Source organism: Podarcis muralis, chromosome 18 (assembly GCF_964188315.1).
Source record: "Podarcis muralis chromosome 18, rPodMur119.hap1.1, whole genome shotgun sequence".
Classification (NCBI taxonomy): domain Eukaryota; kingdom Metazoa; phylum Chordata; class Lepidosauria; order Squamata; family Lacertidae; genus Podarcis; species Podarcis muralis.
In genome coordinates, this window is record NC_135672.1 from 13,503,459 (window position 1) to 13,523,962 (window position 20,504).

General features: G+C 52.0%; 1 protein-coding gene across 4 annotated transcripts in view; it reads right to left on the reverse strand.

The window, feature by feature from the left end:
* ARHGEF18 (Rho/Rac guanine nucleotide exchange factor 18) overlaps positions 1-20,298 on the reverse strand; it is a 48,014-nt gene extending 27,716 nt beyond the window's left edge. Inside the window, exons 1-10 of one of the 4 annotated variants that reach the window (XM_077921947.1) lie at positions 20,125-20,298; positions 12,596-12,735; positions 11,633-12,126; positions 8,203-8,404; positions 7,858-7,975; positions 6,776-6,833; positions 6,246-6,290; positions 5,961-6,041; positions 5,737-5,842; positions 4,727-4,883 (exon numbers count right to left, since the gene is read on the reverse strand). In XM_077921947.1, the coding sequence (XP_077778073.1) occupies positions 4,727-4,883; positions 5,737-5,842; positions 5,961-6,041; positions 6,246-6,290; positions 6,776-6,833; positions 7,858-7,975; positions 8,203-8,404; positions 11,633-12,126; positions 12,596-12,735; positions 20,125-20,200 (1,477 nt within the window). In that variant the 5' untranslated portion in view covers positions 20,201-20,298. Of the gene's footprint in view, positions 1-598; positions 883-4,726; positions 4,884-5,735; positions 5,843-5,960; positions 6,042-6,245; positions 6,291-6,775; positions 6,834-7,857; positions 7,976-8,202; positions 8,405-11,632; positions 12,127-12,595; positions 12,736-20,124 lie in introns of those variants that run through there. The other 3 variants (XM_028713428.2, XM_077921948.1, XM_028713429.2) reach the window with 3 other exon arrangements.
* Between the last annotated feature and the right edge of the window lie 206 nt (positions 20,299-20,504).

The following is a 20,504-nucleotide window of genomic DNA, read 5'->3' on the forward strand; positions in this document are numbered from 1 at the left end:
CCCTCCTCGTTTTAGATGCAGGAGGACTAGGAGCTTGTTTCCTCAAGAGGACTAGGAACTTGACTTTCCCCATCTGGGAGAGCCATAGGCTTTCCAATCCTCGTTTCAGATGCATGAGGACTAGCAACTTGATTTTCTGCAAGAGGACTAGGAACTTGACTTTCCGCATTTGGGAGGGCCATAGGCTCCCCCTCCTTGTTTTAGATGCTGGAGGACTAGGAACTTGTTTCCTCAAGAGGACTAGGATCTTGACTTCCCACCTCTGCAAGAGTCACGGTCTCCCCCATCCTCATTTTAGGTACAAAAGGACTAGGAACTTGACTTTCCACACTTGGGAGGGCCACAGGCTCCCCCTCCTCATTTTAATTTTAGATGCAGGAGGACTAGGAACCTGTTTCCTCAAGAGGACTAGCAACTTGACTTTCCCCATAGGCTTTCCAATCCTCATTTCAGACCCATGAGGACTAGCAACTTGATTTTCTGCAAGAGGACACCCAGCTCCATGCAGCTCTACACACACAAAATAACACCCACCCACCCACACACACCCGTTTTGGGGGCGCGCCTCGCTTGGCATAACAGGTTGGCAACCACTGACCTCTGACGTCATCAGAAGGGGCCAGACGTCATCGGGAGGGGCCCGGCCCTTCAGGCCCTCGTCGCCTACCCGGCTCTCTCTCAGCGGCGGAGGCGGCGGCGGGTTCTCCTGCCGCCCCGAGGAAGCCCGACCGGCGCAGCCTCTCCTTCTTCTTCCTCCTCCTCCTCCTCGCTAAGCCACTTCCCCCTCGGCCCTCCATCTCGCGAGACTTCCCGCCCATTCCCGCAGGTTCTCGCGAGGCGCGTCTCCCCTCAGGCCACGGAGAGCAGGAATAGGTCGGCCACGCCCCCCACCCGAGATCTCGCGAGATCCCAGGGCGAGAGAGCCGGCTGTCCTTTCGAAAGCTCCCGCGGCTCGGTAGAGAGAGAGGAGCAGAGGCGAAGTCTCGCGATACCTTGAGCGACGGTTGGTCGCTATGGCAACCGCGTCGGCCTTTCGAGGTCTTGTTTTTTGGGCGGGCAAAACGTGTGGAAAATAATACCGGCAAAATCACATAATAATAATATCGTGATAAAGCAACACACGCTCCTTTTTCTCACTACTTTATAGGGTTTTTACATTCCCTCCCTTCATTTTATTTTACTTTTTAAAAATTAATTTGCATTTTTTTTCGTCAGTGCAAAATAAACGGGGGGGGGGGGAGAATACGTTTCATTTATTTATTTGTGTTTCAATTTCAATTTATTTCAATTTATTTGTATTTTAATTCGATTTTCTGGTTTCAGCCGACTATTTATTTATTTATTGAATTTTTATATATATATATATATATCCTTCAATTTTTATTGATTATTTCCGCACACCGCCCCTTTGTAAAGCTGCTTTAGAGAATTAAGCGGTACATAAAACAGCTTGAATTAAGTGTAAATTTGTGGGCTGTGGTAATTAAATTCACTATTTAATATTAAAGTTAAAGGCAGTTTGACAGGCTGCCTTTGAGACACTAAAGAAAGCTGAGGTAATTTTAAAGCAGGGTTGCGAATTTTCCTCAGTGTCGTCGTTCTTTCGCCTCACAAAACGCTTTAAGGGATTTTTTTTAAATTATCATTTTTAACAATCAGGCCGTGTCTAAATTTTGTGAAATTTATATATTAAAAAAACACCCCACACAGAGCTTGGTTTTAACAAAGGAGGAGAATGCAGACGTGTTTTATATCCATTTAATATATGTGAAATAATTTTTAACCACACAAAATTCAAATTTTATTAGATTGATTAGGTTTAAAGGCGGTTTGACAGGCTGCCTTTGAGGAAAAAAGAAACGCTGAGGTAATTTTAAAGGATTGCGAATTTTCCTCAGTGTTGTCGTTTTATCTCCTCACAAAACGCTTTAAGGGATTTTTTAAAAATTATCATTTTTAACAATCAGGCCGTGTCTAAATTTTATGAAATTTATATATTAAAAAAACACCCCACACAGAGCTTGGTTTTAACGAAAGAGGAGGAGAATGCAAATGTGTTTTATATCAATTTAATATACACGAAATCATTTTTAACCACACAAAATTCAAATTTTATTAGATTGATTAGGTTTAAAGGCGGTTTGACAGGCTGCCTTGAAACCCTTAAGCTGAGGTGATTTTAATGTTGTTTTAACATTAAAATTACCTCAGCTTAAGGGTTTCAAGGCAGCCTGTCAAACTGCCTTTAAACTTAATGTAATAAAATTTGAATTGAATCTTCGCCTTCTTTGTCCAGGAAAGTCCTGAGGAAATAAATTAGCGTTTTAGCAGATCCATCTAAATTCTACTCTTGAATTTAATAGTCATGATCTTTCATTGTTCTGAGTATAAAACCTATTTCCCCTCCGATTGAAATTCAATTCTACGATGTTTGGTGTTTTCTGCTTGAACTGTTGGGTTCACAAAGTCTGATCAAACATTAAAAAACTGCTTGATTTAAAAAATAAATAAATGTCTGGCTTGGCTAACAAATATTTTATTTCCCTATTAATTTTTTAATCGGTATTAATACTTGTATTATAAATTGGTATTGTTATAATGAGGGTATTATTGGATGGTAATTGAAAACTACTAAGGTTTTTTAATTTTATTATTATTAATTTTATTTTTTAATATTTTAAAATTAGATATTACAATTCAACACATTTAACGTATAAAAGAGAAAAATAAAACACAACTCCCCCACCCTGTGACTTCCCTCAGCTTCCCCTTCTGGTTCTTTAACTATTTGCTACTTCTGTTTAATTTTTGTCTTATTTTCCATCTTTAAACTTAATGCTCTCATCTTCTTACCATTTTTATACCCAATTTTCTTCAAATCTTGCATTTAATTAATTTCCATATTGTTATTTCTTAACCTTTACTCTTGTTTTCTTAGTTGTGTTTCCAAAAATAATAATATTCTTTTAAATGTTATTTAAATCACTGTTAATTCACATTCAAAATATACGTTTACAGCCATTGGTTTCATTGAGTTGTTTCTTTTTTTAAAAAAATTAATTGCTTTTTATTAAATTTTTCGCAAACAAAAATAAAACAAAATAAAACAATCTTTTACAGTCATCATTTTACGTCATCTTATTTACACTGCGTAAATAAGCTGCGTAAATAAGCTCATTGAGCTGTTTCAAATTGTTTCCAATGCTGCAGCCTTTGGGCAAACAAACAAATAATATTATTTACGTGTCACAATGTTGGGGGGTTGGACTAGATGACCCCCAGGGGACCCTTTCTCCCAACCCTGTTCCAATTCCAGGCTAGAATTCTGCGCCCAATCCTTCCATTTATTTGCTCTTATTTGTCTCCCTAGCTGCCCTTCCCACGCCTAGAAGTCGCCTGGATGAAGGACAGGTACCAACAGAAAGGCTTTAAAATGTGGATTCATGGTGGATGGTAAGTAGGGTGAAGAAAGATCAGTGATTTTTTAAAATAATAATTTAAAAATCCATTATTTTCTGGGTTAAATCGGGGGGGGGGGGGTTTCCATTTAAATCGGATTTTTAAAATAAAACGTTTTTGGAGGAAAAATCTTTCTATTTAAGTTACATTATAGACCAAAGGCTATTCATCAGGAAATGAGGATTTGTTTTAAGTTTTTCATGTGCGCTAAAACTCAGCCTAAGCTTTCTTTTTTTTTCAAATCCGTTTAACCACATCAGTTAACAAACATGGATACATATGCTATAATATTATTGTTTTAGCTAAATAAACTGTTTGAATTGTTACCAAGGAAATAAAGTATGGCAGAAAAGTTGTCCAAATATAAACAGTTAACTTATTAAACCTCACCACAGTTTCATAATTATCTTTCAATGTATTTCTAATAGTATAACCAAATCTGTAATTTTTGATATAACTGTAAAAACTACTCTGAAAATTTATTATTCCAAAAATGAAACCTGAAACCTGAAAATGAAATCTGCATCTGCTATTAAGATTATACCAGCAAGGCGGAGTCTTTCTGTAAAAAAAGTGATTTAAATCAACTTTTACAGACTAGTGATTTAAATCAACTTTTACTGACTAGTGCTTTAAATCGTGAATCAAATCAAATCCACCCAGATGGTAAGGCAATATTTCAACGGCTGCCGGCTCCGTTAACCCTGAAATTTCGGGCAGAATTCTGCGTGTGTTTTGTGCTGAAAACCTTGCATTCCGCGAGCCTCCCCTCCAAATGGAGAAATTGGCGCAGGAAATCGGGGTCACAAGTTAATTAATGCCGGTCCTCTGATGGACTCCAAACAGGCGCCAAATTTTTGTGCCGGTTTTGTACTGCCAACCCCACATTATGTGCCGCCTCCCCACCAAAAACCGAGCGATCGACACTCAAACTGGGGCCACCAGCAAATGGCCCCCGAACCCAACCTGGCCCCAAACCGGTGCCAGGGTTGTGTGTGCTGGGTTTGGCGCTGTTTTGTGCCGCTTTCCGTGCCACCCCGCAAAATCGATACCCAAACCGAACCTATTTCCGATTGGCTGCAAAACTCGCAGCTTTGTCCGAAAGCAATTCTGCCCGTGGCTGGGAATCGCATGCAAAGAGGGAGAGGAGTTTGCAGGGAGCAGGTGCCAAGCCAGGGTGCAACAGTGCCCGGGACCCACCCGCCCCGCCAAGCAGGCGTGTGTGGGCCAGGGGAGCCCCCGGTGACCTCGGTGGGGCGCTACTCACTCAAGCACTGCAGCCCCGCTTTGTTCAACAAGCTCTTGCCACAGAGGGAGCAGCAGGCAGCGGCCGAGAAGGCGCCCGGTGTCAGCTCATGCCCATGCAGTGCCCGCGGCCGCTCCTTCACCTCCACCGCCTCCTTCTCGCGGCCTTTGCTCTTACCCTGAAAAGAAGAGCGGGAAATTCAGACCGTGGGAACCACCCGGGCCAAACGCAGGCAAGCTCAGGGGCTGGAGGTGGCCCTCCGCACCTCTCAGCCTGCCCCCCACCTGCCCGCCTCCTTGTTTAAACCGGTCAAGGAGGTGACCCTCCTCCTCTAGCTCATTGCTGCCCCCTGCAGAACTCAAGAAGGGGGGGCAAAGCTAGAACTAGTTGGCTCCACCTCTTGTTGCCTCTGGCTCCGCCTCCTTCCCGGGCTCCAATGGGCACCAACCTTAGCTCCACCTCTTGTTGTTTCTAGCTCCGCCTCCCTTTGGGGCTCCCTGCTTTCACAATGGGCACCTGCCACCACTGCCTTTCAGGGAAGCCTTAGCTCCACCTCTCCTTGCCTCTGGCTCCGCCTCCTTTCTGGGCACCAGCCGCCACTGCCTTTTTGGGAAGCCTTAGCTCCGCCTCTCCTTGCCTCTGGCTCCGGCTGCTTCATGGGCTCCAATGGGCACCAATCACCACTGCCCTTTGGGGAAGCCTTGGCACCGCCTCTCCCTGCCTCTGGCTCCACCTCCTTTCTGGGCACCAGCCGCCACTGCCCTTTTGGGAAGTCTTAGCTCCGCCTCTCCCTGCCTCTGGCTCCGCCTCCTTTCTGGGCACCAGCCGCCACTGCCTTTTTGGGAAGCCTTAGCTCCGCCTCTCCCTGCCTCTGGCTCCGCCTCCTTTCCAGGCTCCCTGCTTCCCACCCTGCAAATCCCCCATGGGCACCCACCTCCACTGGTTGGGGTGGAGCAGGAGAGAGCTCTCCCTCCCGAGCCAACCAGCAAAGACAAAGACCACCCAAACCTCTGCCCAGCTCTGTCCCTCACCTTCTCCTTCTGCCACGATCCGGTGACCCGGTTGCGGAGGTTGCTCAAGCGGCGCCTCACCTTGGTCCCTCTCTCGGCCTTGTCGCTCTTCCCGCTGTCTTCAGTCCTGGGTCGGGAAAGAAAGAGCGGAGGGTGGTTCAGGGGGCTCATGTGAACTTTATTAAATTAATTTCTTACATCTTTGGAGCACGCTGCCCCCACCCTCGCTAGAATGGCTCACTCACTCGTTAGACAGGAACTCGAACCAGGTCAGGTTCTGCGGGGCTTCGCCGTTGCCTTCGGGGGCGCACAGCCCGTGCTTTGCCCTGGAATGGGAGCAAGGCATGGAAATATGTCAGGAGGAGGGTGTGTGTCTGTGGCTCCTCTGAGCTTAGCGTCAAAACAGTGGCTACGAAACAGAGATGCTTCAGGGAGCGGGCTCAGCCCTGGGGCTCAGAAGCTGGGGCCTTCAGCCACCCCCCTGTCCCACTCTGAGATGATGATTCATTCCCACAACCCCCAAGACTCACCCGTGGTACTGAGTCAGCTCCTTCAGCACCTGTTGCACCATCAGCCTGTTGTTGAGAGAAGGGATAATGTCCGAGATGAAGGCAGGGCGGTTTGAGGTGAGAATTGATGCCCATGTCCATCTGCCCCCCTCCCCGCCTTCGTCAGGGGTGCAGCTATGCCCACAGCCCTGAATCTTTTCCTGGGACCCATGGGCAGCTCAGTTGGTAGAGTACGAGACCCTTCATCTCAGGGTCATGGGTTCAAGTGCAAAAAAAGAGATCCCTGCACTGCAGGGGGTTGTATTAAACGACCCCCATGGTCCCCTTTCAACTCTGCAATCCTATGGTGTAAATATAATACACCAGGCCAATTTTCCCAGCGGGAGATTCCTCACAGCTCCGTTTCAAACGGACCTGGGTCCTTGCGGGAGGGGGCTCTCCAGTTCTGCACTATGCAGCGCTTCAGAGCAGACGGTGGTGGAAGTGTTTGGGGGGCACCCTCAGAGTCTGTGGGGTGTGTGAACTGGGGGCAAAGGGCAGAGGACACTTACACTTGCTCCGGGGCTACCTGCTCCTTTTCAATCAGCTCCAGCACCGGGGGCGCTATCCCTGAAACGCAACACCAGAAGCAGCAACATTTATTCACTGTACTTTTCTGTGTATATTGGGGGGGGGGGATTGCTGAAAATCACTCACCCGCACATGTTAAAAAATCTGCCTCTTGTCTGTCCCCTTGCCAGCAGAAGCTGCCAATAACACGCCCAATAGCCGCTGACAGCCGCGGCAGCAGCCAATCAATCCTCCACCCTATGCACTATCCATGTATAAGACGACCCCCACTTTTTAGCATAGTTTTTAAAGAAAAGACCTAGTCTTGTACACAGAAAAGTACGGTACTTATTATTTGAAAAGATGGATAAATTGGTCACATTGTAAAACGATCAGCCTTTGGGTTTTAAAAAAACAAAACCACAACAGCCCCACATCCTGATTTGTCTGTATGAAAGTTTGTGGGGTGGGGAGGCATGTGGATTAGACAACGTCTCGCACTTCTTGAGCATCCCTTCCGACTTACTTGCACAGGGAAGTTAAAACAACACAGCACCGGAGCAAAGTGCTATCACCCCCACATTTTCCTGTGCATCTTCTTGGCAAAAGAGAGAGGGAGGCTGATATATTTTTGGAGTGGGATAGGTGCAGGAATGGGGTCATTGCGCCAGATGGCCCAAGCAGCTTTGCTCAAGCAAGCCAAATTTTTCCGCTGTGTGATTTGCATCCCCATCCACAAACACGGTTTGGTGTTTTCATACTGCAAACCGCCCTGTGGTCCTTGGATGGAGGTGTGTTATATAAATGAAATGAAATAGCAGCAGTCTCCAGAAGGGCCCAATAATTCCAGCTCAAGGCCTATAGACTCCCTTGGATGGTTTCACCGTAGAGAGAAGCCTGGGAGAACCTCTCTTCCAAAAACAACTTCTAAGGAAAAACGGAGAGTTCCCTTCTCTGAGCCTGGACCCATCAGCCTGCATAAATGAGTCCTCCCACCAAATTTGGGGCTGGACAAGAAGCCCCCTCCCACTCCTGTCACTGTGCCTGCATGCAATAAAGACCATGTCCCACAAGGACCACTGACCCATGGTGACCGGAAGCGAGACCTCCAAGCTGCGGGACATGCGCAAGGAGGAGGCGCCATCGCAGGGGGCCGGGACAGACTTGGACCTCAACCGCTTCCCTCCAGCACTGCTGAAACCCTGGGAAAAGCAAAGGAGGAAGAGGAAGGAGGAAGGAAGGAGATTCTGTTAGCATGGAGGGCCCTGTAGGGCTTTGAATCCTATTCCAAAACCACCCCCAAACCACAAATCTGGTTGAATCCCTTTCCACAGAAAACTTCATGCTGCAAAATAGTATTATTATTCTTATTTAATACCCGGAACCTCTTCTCGTACGCCAGATAAGTCTCTGCGATATCGCGACTCACATCTTTGCCAGGCTTCTGGACGAGGCCCAGGTCCAGGCGCAAGGGCTCGATCTCCACTTTGATCACTGTGCTGCTGTTGCCGCCGCCGCTCCAAGCTGCTAGTCCCGCTAGAGGCGCGTGTGGTGGATCGGGAGGCGGCTTCTCCTTTTCGTCCTCCTCCTGCTCCGTGTCGCTTCCCATTTCGGAGGCGTCCAGGCTGAACCTGGTTGTTTGGGGGAAGGAAGGAGAGGTTTGGCAGCAACGAGAGAAACTCTGCAGTTAGGACACCAATGTCCTCCTTGGGTTTGTCTGAAGCCATCCTAGTCAGAGGTTCCCTGGGGGAAGTGACAAGTCCTAAGACGAATCAGGCCCTGACTCTTCCCACCCCTTACAGCTCCTTGCTCAAGTTTCCCCCTCGAAATTTCAGACTCGACAGCCAGGGAGGCAAAGCCCTCTTTGAAATCAATGGGCATGGTCAATTTCAGTCGTTCTCTAATGCTGGAGAAGAAGTACCGGTGAGGGATGAGGGAGGAATCCGACCTGGTTCACATTTAAAGCCGGGATGATCAAATCCACTCTTTCCAGAACACCATGAGGACCAAAATGCAGGACTCCCTCTACAGTCTGCACTCCTCTGAAACCTGCGAGGCCGTTTTTCCAAGCAGAGAACCTTTTGTGGAAAACGGGCATATTAAAGAGGGAAGCTGGCATGGAAATGAATACATTGTTAGTGGAAAATAATGCACAACAATGCATTAGAGGAGGAGGGATCGCTTGCAAATCTCGTGTACAGTCACCAAAGAAAGTGTTTATTGGCAGAATTTGCCCTAAAATGAGGGTTTATAAAGAACTGATAAAGAAATGCAGGGAGCTGGACAGAAACTGGCAGAAGGAAATGTACAGATACTTCTACCCCATTGTGCTCGCTGGTGAGGGCTGGTCAGATGTGGGGCAGGGAGGGGTTCCAGCCCCCTTGCAAAAATAAAATTAAAAATCATCTATGCGCAAGTTTGGCTCAGGTTGCCACCAGTGTTGCCCCGTCTGCCAGGCCTCAGACACAAGCAGCGCAGCTCCTGCCCCTTTTCGACAAGAGAGCCGTGCCAAGATCGCCAACGGAGATTGTTTCCCCCACTCCCACCCTGCCCTGGCACCTTATAAGGAGGGGAGAGTTAAAAATAGCCCCGCTCTCTCCTGGCCGATCAATAGTGCCCCTTCGGAGCCGCAGGGGAGGGACATCTCCCCGAGAGAGATCTGTTCAGCCGCAGCCTTAAAAAGGGTGGCCGCCTGGCATCAGTTCCGTAGCCCCGCGGAACAAAATGTATTTTTAATTCTCCTTCGCAGGCCCTGCCAACGTTTCCACTCTGCAAAAGCGGCAGGGCAGGTTTTAAAGCCCAAAAGCTGCCTCTGTCTCTGTCGCTGGTGCTTGGCACCCTAAATGAAATGGCTTTCAAGCGACGTCAATTTGGGAACAAGAAACAGGAGCCAAGCAGGCTTTGCGAGGCCTGGGGTCACCGGAGCAAACTGGGGGCACGTGGCAGAATATTCAGGCATTCACCCAAGGCAGCTGAATCAAGGGCACATTCCGTGGCAAGACAAGAGCTGAGTAACAGCATAGGCAGGGGTGGCCAACTGGAGCATCAGGGAAGCTGCTGGATCAGGCCAGGGGCCCCTCTAGCCCACAATGGCTGACCAGATGCCCCCATTCCCAGCTAAAGCGCAAGAGCAGCTCTCCCCCTCCAGCTGATATTCAGAGCCGTCCTGGCTAGCAGCCATTGCTAGCCCTCTCCTCCTCCAGGAATTTGTCCCATCCTTTTTAAAAAGCCAAGTTGCTGGCCTTCCTTGCATTCCTGTGGCAGGGAGTTCCATGGTTTGGCTCCGCACTGCATGAAGAAGAACCTTCCCAAATTCACCTTCACAAGTGTTATGAGAGAGGGAACAAAGGCTGTACTGGAGGTGGAACAGGTTGCCACCCCCCCCCCCAGCACGCAGGCCCAGGGGTGCGGCACAAAAACCTCTCCACTCCAAGGACGGATACAAGGAAGTCAGGCAGATGGACCAACAGTGGAGGAGGAGTAGAGCAGGCCTGACTCCAGTGGCTGCGGAGGAAGTCACTGGCGGAGTGTGAAAGGCGCAAACTTTTTGAGTTTCCGGTCTTTCTCAGCTTCGGAGGCACCATTACAACTCCTTGCTTAAGGAGCCCAGATACGCCTCTGAGAGGGAGGAGACGTACCTGCCTCCACTTTCTACATGCCTCGCATAATTTTATAAACTCCTGCCATGTCGCCTTTTCTCAGGTGGCTTTAAGAGGAAGGGACACGTTTCTGGCCATCGCTCTGCCTTCCGCAGTTAATGCTTCTGGATAGCAAACTGGAAACCACAGGAGGGGAGGATTCACAGAGGCCCTCCTGTCCTCCTTGCGGGCTTCGTGTCAAGGCATGGGGTTGACCGCTGTGAGAGCAGGATGGTTCGTGAGTGGGTCATTGCCCTTATGCTCACAGATGAGGAGATCAAGAGGGGCTTGGCCGCCATCAGGGATCCCCATTTCCCAGCTGCAAGCTCAGCACCCCACCAGGATGCAGCAGCTGTCCAGCCTCCCCTCCTCCTTCAAGTCAACTGCCTTAGGTTAAAAGAGTCAAGCCCAGAAAGGGCCAAACCACCTCCCACGGTCGTTTGATCCCCACGTTGGGCAAAAGATCCCTGCGTTGCCCAGGACGAGATGGCCCTCACCGGTCCCTTTCCAACTCTGCAATTCTGTGATTCCCCACGTTCTTCCTTCTCCACCAGAAGGAAGCCTGGATGAGGGCTTGCTTGCACCAGTCTGGCTGTGAGGCCTGGGAGACGGGGCTGTAGACCCACAGAGCAGACCCATTGACTTCCATGGAGAGATGACTAACTCAGGCCCATTAACTTCAGCGCGCCTGTTTCCAAGTAGATGCGAAACCATGGAAGGAGGAGGCTTCTTCCCACCCCCCCTTCCACTGTTTATTTTTTGTCTGAGTGGAGCTATTTTCCCACAACCGCACAGCGTCCGCGAGGCTCTTCAGGGTGATGAGAAGCAGCAACTTGACAGCAGGTCAGAGAGAGTTGGGGAGAGAGAGAGAGAAAGAACAGAGACCGTCTCCTTTGTCAAGGCTGCCCAGAAAATCTCATGGAAGAAAGAAAGACCCGACAGAGCCAAAGGCTCGGCCCAGGCAAGCCTGTTCGTCTGAACACACGCAGAGTGTGTCCCTGAGCAGAAGGCTCCAGTAGGGGTGGCTTTCCCCCAACGCTTCCGACCCGCTGAATGGCTCCTTCAGGCCTCGCTATAGCGGATAATTTCACACTTGCAGAGCCACTACCCAAAAGGCCCTGTTGCAAGTCAACTGGGCTGCCCCTGGCGGTGCCACCCCCAGCAAGGCCTCACCAGCCGGTATGGAGAAGGGCTCTTTGGCATGACCCTAGCCAGACTCACCTGCGCTGGCCGTCCGTCGGAGACAAGGGCGCCTCCCAGCTGTGCCTCCGAGAGGTGGACATGGACCGAGCCAAAATGGGGAATGCTTCCGTGCCCTCCAGGGCGGCTCCTGACTCCTCCCTGGAGAAGGCCCCCCGGCCCCCGGCTCCGCACGAGCAGGCACAGTCCGCATCCAGGTAGTGAGGTGTCATGTCCAAGCTGGCCTGCCCCTCGGGGCCACAGGGGCAAGGGGCCTGGGGAAGCACCCCACCGTGGCCCCTGGGCCTCTCAGCCAATGTGCAACAGCCAGCGGCCCCCCGGGATGTCCGTTCGAGGGACAAGGCCACTGCGGAAGCCACACCGCCAGCCCCAGCAGCCTCCATGGGCGGCCAGGAGAGTCCCAAGTCCTTGTAATACTCTGAGCCCTGCAGAGCCGAGTCTATCGAGAGGAGGTCCTCCGCACTGCTGTGGATCGTGCCCGGGGAGGCGTCCTGTTCTGGAGAGGAGGCGTCCTCCTGCCAAGAGAGAGGGAGGGAGGGGTCAGAGTGGCCTACCTCGCAGGGGTGCTGTGAGGGTGCTGCCACCCTCGAGATCTCTGGAGGGATAGAAAGGCAACAGATAATATTTTGGGAGACTGGGGCACAGTAAATACTATATTTATTACATTTATTTGCCACCTTCTTCACTTGGGAGTTCCCCAGCTGGTGCCTCTCACCATTCCTATGCCTGCAACCAGTCCATGATGTTGACTGCAGGCTGCTTTCTGCCCTCCATCCGGACAAATGAGAGGCATCCCTGGAGCCCAGAGGCACATCTCAGACAGGCAGAAACTCTCAAGGAGGGCTAGCAAGAGGCATGGCCTGGAGGGGAGGCCGAAGGGTCCGGCAGAGGGGGTTTCGAGGGCCGCATCCCACTCCCTGGCCCAAGGCTCCTCACCCGTGCAACCAGCCCACTGCTGGGACGGTTCCCACGGTGCTTCCTTACCCTCTCTTCCGCCATGCTGCCGAAGAAGACCTCATCCTCAGCGGTCAAGGACGGGGACAAGGTGTCTGGGCTGCTGCAACCCGAGGCCGGGATGGTCCGGCTGCCGGGGAAATCCTGCGCTGCCGGCTTGCACTCAGACCCTGAAGAGGAAGGAGAGAGTTAACTGCAGCCCCCATGAAAAAGAATCTCCCAACCGAGCGAGGAGTTTGTGTCCTCCATCTGGGCCAGAAAGAGACACTCTCGATGTTCAAGGGCACTTTCCAACCGGACAGAAACACTCCAGGAAGATGGGGGAAGGGTGTGTGGCCTCAGGAAGGTTCTGTGGGCCAGAAAGAGGAACCGGGGGCCGCATTCAGCCCCTGCAACTGGTGTTTGCCACCCCTGGATTAAGAAAACCACGGCAGTTCATAAATCCCACAAAATGTGCTCACAAACTCCACGTCACAAAGATTAAGACTCCAGAACCTTTGTTCCAGACCGTCTCTCCCTCTACATATTTTCTTCTTTCTGAGCTTCAACTGTTCTCCATTGCCGTGCCAAGCAGGCATAACTGGAGGCAGGGCCGAGGGCCACGTTTTCTGCTGCAGAGGGGCCACTTCCCATTGCCAGCCTCTTCCCTACACCCCCTCCTCTCTGTCCGGCTTCCCACCTAGCGAGCCTCCAAGGGAGAGGGGCTCCATCACTCTCCTACTTACAGAGGACCTTCTGGCTGTCCTCTTCCCCTCTGCCCACCCGAGAGGAGGGGCAAACAGCTCTTGTCTGAACCAAGACCTTTGGAGAAACACAGTGCGGCACTAACTGTAGGCAGGACCTGAGCCCTTCTGCCCTACTGCCTGTGGCCAGTAGCCATTGACAGCCCTTGTAGAGAGGAAACAGAAGCGGGGGCAAGAAGAACCACCCCGGAACTCTTGCTGCATGGGAAGTTGCTGGATTTCAGCAGGAAGGTACGGGGCATGAGATCCACTGTGAATTTGCCCTCTCCTCTTTAGAGCTTCCTGTGGGAGAGAGTTCCACAGCTCAACTCTGTTCACAGAAGAGCAGTTGTGCTTGCAACTGCTGCTGTTTCAAGTGAGAGGTGGGGAGAAGAGAAACACCCGGAGGTTTTGCAGCCCCAGATGTGCTGTCCTAGGCTCACCCAGGCCCTCTCTAACATTGATCCATAAACCTGAACCTCCCCCCCCCCCCGCCACCCGAGAGATGGGAGATGCTCCAGCCTCAACAGGCGATAAATCAGGCCCTGTGGGCTCCGGGGACATGCCGTGCGCAGGAGGGGCGGCTGCTTCGAGGGGAGAGGAAGCGCCCGAGGCTGCAGGGAGACCATTTTAGGCAATGTGCAGGCTGCCATGGATGAGAAAACCAGGCGCTCTCGTTGGCTCGCTCTCACACGCAGCGCCAACAACAGACACAAGGCCCTCTGCGCGTCTGGTCTGCTTGGCAATCCCCAGTTAGTACCATGGAGAGAGGCAGTGAAGGAGCACCAGAGGCAGGAGGGGATGGGGAGACCCCCCCCCCTCCATCAAGAAAGGCCAGACAGTTCACCTCTGGCCTCGCCCATCCCTCCAGCCCAGGTGGAGGAAGGAGCTGTCAAACTCCAGCTTTTCCCTTTTCCACATTTCTGCAGCAAAATCCTTGTGAAGATGCATTAGCATTTTAGTGCTAAATTCTCCCAATAAGCACCTTGTTGTTTTTTGGCAACCCGTTTTGTAGAATCACAGGACTGTAGAGTTGAAAGGGAGCCGCCAAGGGTCATCGGGTCCAACCCAAGGCAGGATTCAAAGCTAAAGCATCCCTTGACATGTGGCCACCCCAACCTCTGTTTAAAAACCTCCAAGAAGCAGACCCCACCACCTTCCGAGGGAGCCTGTTCCACTTTTGAATGGCTCTAGGAGACACCATCACCAAGAAGACCCTCTGCCTGGTTCCCTGTAGCTTCACTTTTTGCAAGGAGAGAACCGCCAGAAGGCCCTTGGAGCTGGACCCTGGTGTCCAGGGTGGAGACGCTCCTTCAGGGATACAGGGCTGAGGCCATTTAGGGCTTTCAGGGTCAGCACCAACACTTTAAATCGTTCTTGGAAAAGCACTGGGAGCCAGTGAAGATCCTTCAGGACTGGTGTTGTGTGGTCCCGGCGGCCACTCCCAGTCACCAGTCTGGCAGCCACGTTCTGGATTAGCTGTCGTTTCCAAATCACCTTCAAGGATAGCCCCATGTAGAGCACATGGCAGTAGTCCAAGCAGGAGATAACCAGAATACGTACCACCCTGGCTAGACAGGGAGCAGGCAGGTGGGGTCTCAAATGGAGCTGGTAGACAACCACTCTGGACACAGAATTGACCTGCACCTCCATGGACAGCTGTGAGTCCATAATGACCCCCAGGCTGTACACCTCGTCCTTTAGGGCACAGTTACCCCTTTCAGGATCAGGGAGTCCCCCACCCCCTGTTCCCCATAAGCAGTACTTCTGTCTTGTCAGGATTCAACCTCAGTCCATTAAGTTGCCATCCATCCTTCAATCGCCTCCAGATACTCACACCGGACCTTTACCGCCTTCACTGGTTCCAATTTAAAAGAGATGTAGAGCTGTGTATCATCCGCATACTGATGAACGCCCAGCCCAAACCCCCTGATGATCTCTCCTAGTGGCTTCATCGAGATGTTAAAAAACATGGGGGAGAGGATGGAGCCCTGAAGCACCCCACAAGTGAGAGCCCAGGGGTCTGAACACTCGTCTTCCAACACCACTTTCTGGACACGGCCCAGGAGGAAGGAGTGGAGCCACTGTATAAGAGTGCCCACCGCAGTTCCTGCTCCAGACTGCCGTTGTTTCTCAAGAGGGAGTCAGGAAGAAACCAGAACCTTGGGGCTGCGCATTTCCAGCAGACTGTGGCAGCAGATCCGCTCTGTTTAAAAACAGGCGTGCACAAAGAGAAGCAAAGCCTTAGCAGCTGAGAAAGCGACAGGGGAGTAAATGCATCGAAAAGCGTCCGGCGGATTCAGAACCGGCAGGAAGAGCTCTAGGCAGCCTGCAAGGCAATCGGGATGAAATGCTCCTGTCTGGTGACCCCTCCCGCAAGCCAGCCACAGCCTGCAGGGCATTAGGGTGGAGGGCATGTAATAAAAGGCAACGTTGGTCAAAATAAGGACAACAACAAATGCTGGATCAAGACCAGACATGGAAGGAGGCCCATATTGGATCTTTCGCTTCACAGGCCAGCAGCAAGCTCAGGTTGTGCAATCAGGGGTGACGTGGGGACGCCTTGCGCAGCGAAAACCCACTTCCTCCAAAGATCAGAGGTCCTTCGGAGGGTGGGGGTTGTGACGAGGAGGGCGGTGGGGAAGTGGCTCCGGGGCATCGCTTGCCTTGCAGCAGCCACCGCCCCATCATCTCGCCTCTCCGCTGCGTCCTCTAAGTTCCCCATAAACAAATGGGAGGCAGGGGAACGCTCCTTAAACGAGCGGACATCGCCCTGCAAACAAATCCTGCCCAGCAGCCTATTCAACAGATGTGCGCCCCCCCCCCCATAAGGCAACCCTTCCCACCCAACTTTCAGTACCATGTTGTCCAGGGCCGGATTTAGGTTGGATGAGGCCCTCAGCTCCTGAAGGTAATGGGGCCCTTTATATGTCTAGTTGTCCTTTGTCGACAACAAATTGTCACTTTTTTGTGTTGAATATATGCTATATGGTAATTTATGGACCTACTAAGTATCTCAAGCCATTTGCACATGTTGCTGTGCAACCGGTCCATGCAGAACGTCGGCACCCTATATATAGAAAGGAGCAAAGCAGTGATATTTAGGGAACAGGCTAGCAGGCGGGGCCCATGACTCACATCCTTGGAGCCTACACAACACAAAACACTGTTGCTGGATGTAGGGTTTATTGTATTTGTTTTTTATCTTACATTTTGGAAATGTACATCCAGTCTTTCTTTTCCCTTTCAATTTTTTTTGGGGGGGGCCCTGAGAGAGTGGGGCCCTAAGCTAGAGCTTGTTGAGCTTATACGTAAATCCGGCACTGGTGTTGTCTCCTGCAAATGTTTTGGGGCTCCTGCACTTGGCTCTGTCCTGCCTCCGTGTTTTGAGGTTTCTGAACGCCACTTGCTGGGAACTTCAGAAGGGGGAGAGATGCTCTCATGCTCGGGTCCTGCTTCTGGGCTTCATCCCTTTGGGGCGTCTGGGCAGCCACTGCGAGGATGGATGGGGGGGGGGCATTTGGCCTGACCCAGCAGGCCCTTCTGACTCTCATTCCCTGTCGCTGCTGACTTCCTGAAACTTACCACGCCACAACAGTTCCAGTTAACCTGCATTTAATTTTGTGCCGCGCTTCCTTTGCTGTGTAGCACAAGAGTTGACCCCTCCCCGGATGGCAATAGGGTGGCAACCTTGGGGAAGCAAACTCACAAAGCGGAACAGCTGTGTGGACGGCCCACAGTTATTGCATCAGTGAGACAATGCCGAATGCGGAGGATCTGGAGGGGAGAGAAGAAGAAGGGAGGCGCAAGGGGGCGCCTGCCCACCTCCCCTCTCAATGGGGAGTTCTCCCTCTTTCCCAGATTCCTGCCACCTTGTCCCCGGGCTGCCAAGAGGGTCGCCCTCCTGGCCGAGATACAAGCACCGGGGAAAGCTCTCCCTTCGCCTCCCGAGATGCGGCCTGCACACCCAGGAAAACAACACCCTCCCAGGCCCGCTCGTTGGTTTACTTCGGTTTATGAGTCACTTCTCATAAAAGACATCCCAAAGCAATTAGCAATAAAAATCCTTAACAACAGATGCATCTATAACAACAGTATAAAACCGGGCATAAAAACAACCTAAACCAGACAGAAAGCAGGACGAGAGCCTCAGCTTTGGAAGCCTTCTTGGAAAAAGGACAGTCTCAAAGGGCAGGAGGGGATCCTCAGCACACGCACCCCAAGGCAGAATGTGGCCCTCCAAGGCTCTCTGTGCAGCCCCCGGAAAGGGAAGGGAATGCAGCCCACAGACTGGAAAAGGACCCATTCTCCTCCCGTCCATAACCCGATTCAGCAATGGCTGGGGATGGGTGTGCGTGCTCAGGTCAGGGTTCGAATTCAGCCAGGAGCCCCAGTGAACAACGTTCAGCCCCTCTCCTCAGCTTGGCCTTCCTTCACAGGCCTGTTGTGAGAATAAAACTAATGGGGGGAGAGGCCCCTTTGGAGGAAAGTGTGGGGTGTGAATCTATCAGGGCACCCTGAGCCTCTCTAGAGAAGCGGGGCGCGTGAATTGAGAAGGCGAAAGGGGCAGGTCAGATGGCTTTTCCCTGAAGGAGCTGCAGTCCTCCGACCACCAGCCCCACCCAGCTGTGTACTGTCCACACTGACTGGCAGCAGCTCTCCAGTCTAGCCCTACCCAGAGAGGACTGAACCCAGGAGAAGCATGCGGCTGAGACATGGTCCTCCCCTTTACAATGAAGCAAGTTCTCATGACTCCGAGCAAAAGTCTGCATTAAACGCAGGAAGTCAGCAAACGCCTCTGAATAATACCAAAAGGAGAGAGTCCCTGTTGTTATATTCAGGCCCTGCTCATGGGCTGCTTCCCATTGGGACACCTGGTCGGCCACTGGGAGAACAGGGGGCTGAACCAAAGGGCCCCCTCTCTGGCCTGACCCAGCTGCTGAAGGACTCTTCCTAGTTTCTTCTAGGAAGACCATTTCTGGGCGCCACAATTTAAGGAGGACGTTGACAAGCTGGAAGGTGTGCAGAGGGCGGCGACCAGGAGGATCAAGGAAGGGTTGAAGGAGCTGTGTATGTTTAGCATGGAAAAGAGGAGACTGAGAAGAGATATGAGAGCCATCTTCCAATATCTGAAGGGCTGTGTCACATGGAAGAGGGAGCCAGCTTGTTTCCGCCTGCTCCAGAGGGTAGGACTCCAACCCATGGCTTCAAGTGACAAGGAAGGAGATTCCAACTAAACATCAGGAAGGACTTTCTGACAGAGTTGGACGGGGGAACGGTCTCCCTCGAGAGGTTGTGGGTTGGACACGGTCATCTGTCATGGATGTATTAACTGAGATTCCTGCATTGCTGTCATTCTGATTCCTCCATGGAGCCTCCATGGGCAGAGCCAGCCTACCTTAGAACAGTGGAGAACCAGAGTGGGAAGAGGCTGTTGCTCTCAGGCCCTGGCTTATGGGGGCTTCTCTTTGGGGGCATGTGAGGACAGGCTGCTGGACTAGGCGGGGGGCCCCGTGGCCTGATCCAGCCGCAGGGCTTTTTGGAAAGGTATTAGAGAAATTCGCAGAGGATAAGACCGGCTACGGCGGTCGGAATCGCAAGCAGTGAGAGTTGCTGCTGCTGCTGCACTCAGTCCTCCTTGGGGACATTCTTCCCCTGGGGACTCATGTCCGGCCATCACGAGGACAGCAGGCCGGACCCCATGGGCCCCCTTTGGCATGACAAACATCCTGCTTCAGGGCGCTTCCGATGTTCTTAATAAGCTCCTGGGGACATGAAGCAGATCCTGCAAATTGCCCATCTCCAACGGTGAACCATAAAAGGCCATGGCTGCAGCACGGAAGCAGAACGGCCTCTGCCCCAGAACCCAGGCGCCGGGTAGCAGCTCTCCAGGATTTGGGGCAGGGGACACCTGTGAAAAAGGTGCTGGTGGAGTCAGAGCCTTGGTCTGCACTGACTGGCAGCAGAGGCTGTCCCAGAAGGTCAGGCGGGGGGTGGAGATGCCACCATCAGAGACTGAGCCTGGGACCTTCTTCCTGAAAAACAGCACCTCTTGCCAGCCAGCAATGGGCCTTTCCTTGGAGGTTTCAGCCCCCATGGCTGTGAGGTTCGCTCAGGAACAGAGGAAGCTGCCCTGAACCAGTGCCAGAGCACAGGGCCGCCAACACTGACTGGCAGCACCGGTTCTCCAGGGAGAGAGTCTTGAGCTACGACACCTCCCTTTGCAAAAGACAGAGTCAAGATTTGGGGGCGCCGGAGTAAAACGGGGTCCAGGAAAAGGAGTTGAGGCGCAGGAGGGGTTCCTGGCTACCTGGAGAGGTTGGCCCCTGCCTCAGAAGCAGCTGGTCCTTTGAACAGGGCAGGTGGAGGTTCAACAGGCACAGCCCAATCCTGCCAGCTACATCCAAACCACATTTTATGCACCGGTTATTTATTATTGCAATTTCCAGCCTGAAATACCAAACCCGCTACCCCCGGGGTTACGGCATACCGTAGAACTCCGGGCACAATGTAAAAACCATGCAGCATGCATGTCGAACGAACCTCGCCCCTAATTAAAACCGTGCAGGCAGAAATAGCAGAGCAGGTCAACAATGGATTAATGGGGTTGCATCGATTCATTCAGCGGAACCCACTTCAAAGAGAAGTCTCCTAAGGCCGGAGGACCCTCACTGCGCCGCCCCTTCCTCCTCCCTGGAAGCAGGAAGCCCCGGGTGCTGGCGGGGGTCAAAGCAAATCCTAGCACACCCACCCCCCGCCCCACTCTGCCGCCCTTTGCAAAGGCAGCCTCCACCCCCCAATCCCACCCCGCATGGCGTTGCCCTTTGGCCAGGTTACCTCGCTTGAAGGACCACCTTTTCATCCATCGCCTGGAGAAAGACGGCCAGGAGTGGTTGAGGAGCGAGTCGGCCATGGGGGGGCTTTGCAGGGGAGAAGCTGTGAAAAGAAAGAAAGAAAGAAAGAAAGAAAGAAAGAAAGAAAGAAAGAAAGAAAGAAAGAGGGAGGCAGGCAGCTTCTTCCCGGGGAAGCCAGCGAGGAGGACTGGGAGAGAGCAGACAGGCAAGGACTTTGTCAAAGGCATCAGCTGATGATGGAGGAGGAGGAGCACAGGAGTAGAGGCAAGCCGGCCGCCTTGGCACCTGCTCGGGCGCGCCCACCGGAGCGCACAGGCAGCTCTGGAGAGGCAAATCAGGACGCCCGCTGCCTTGGCATTTCGC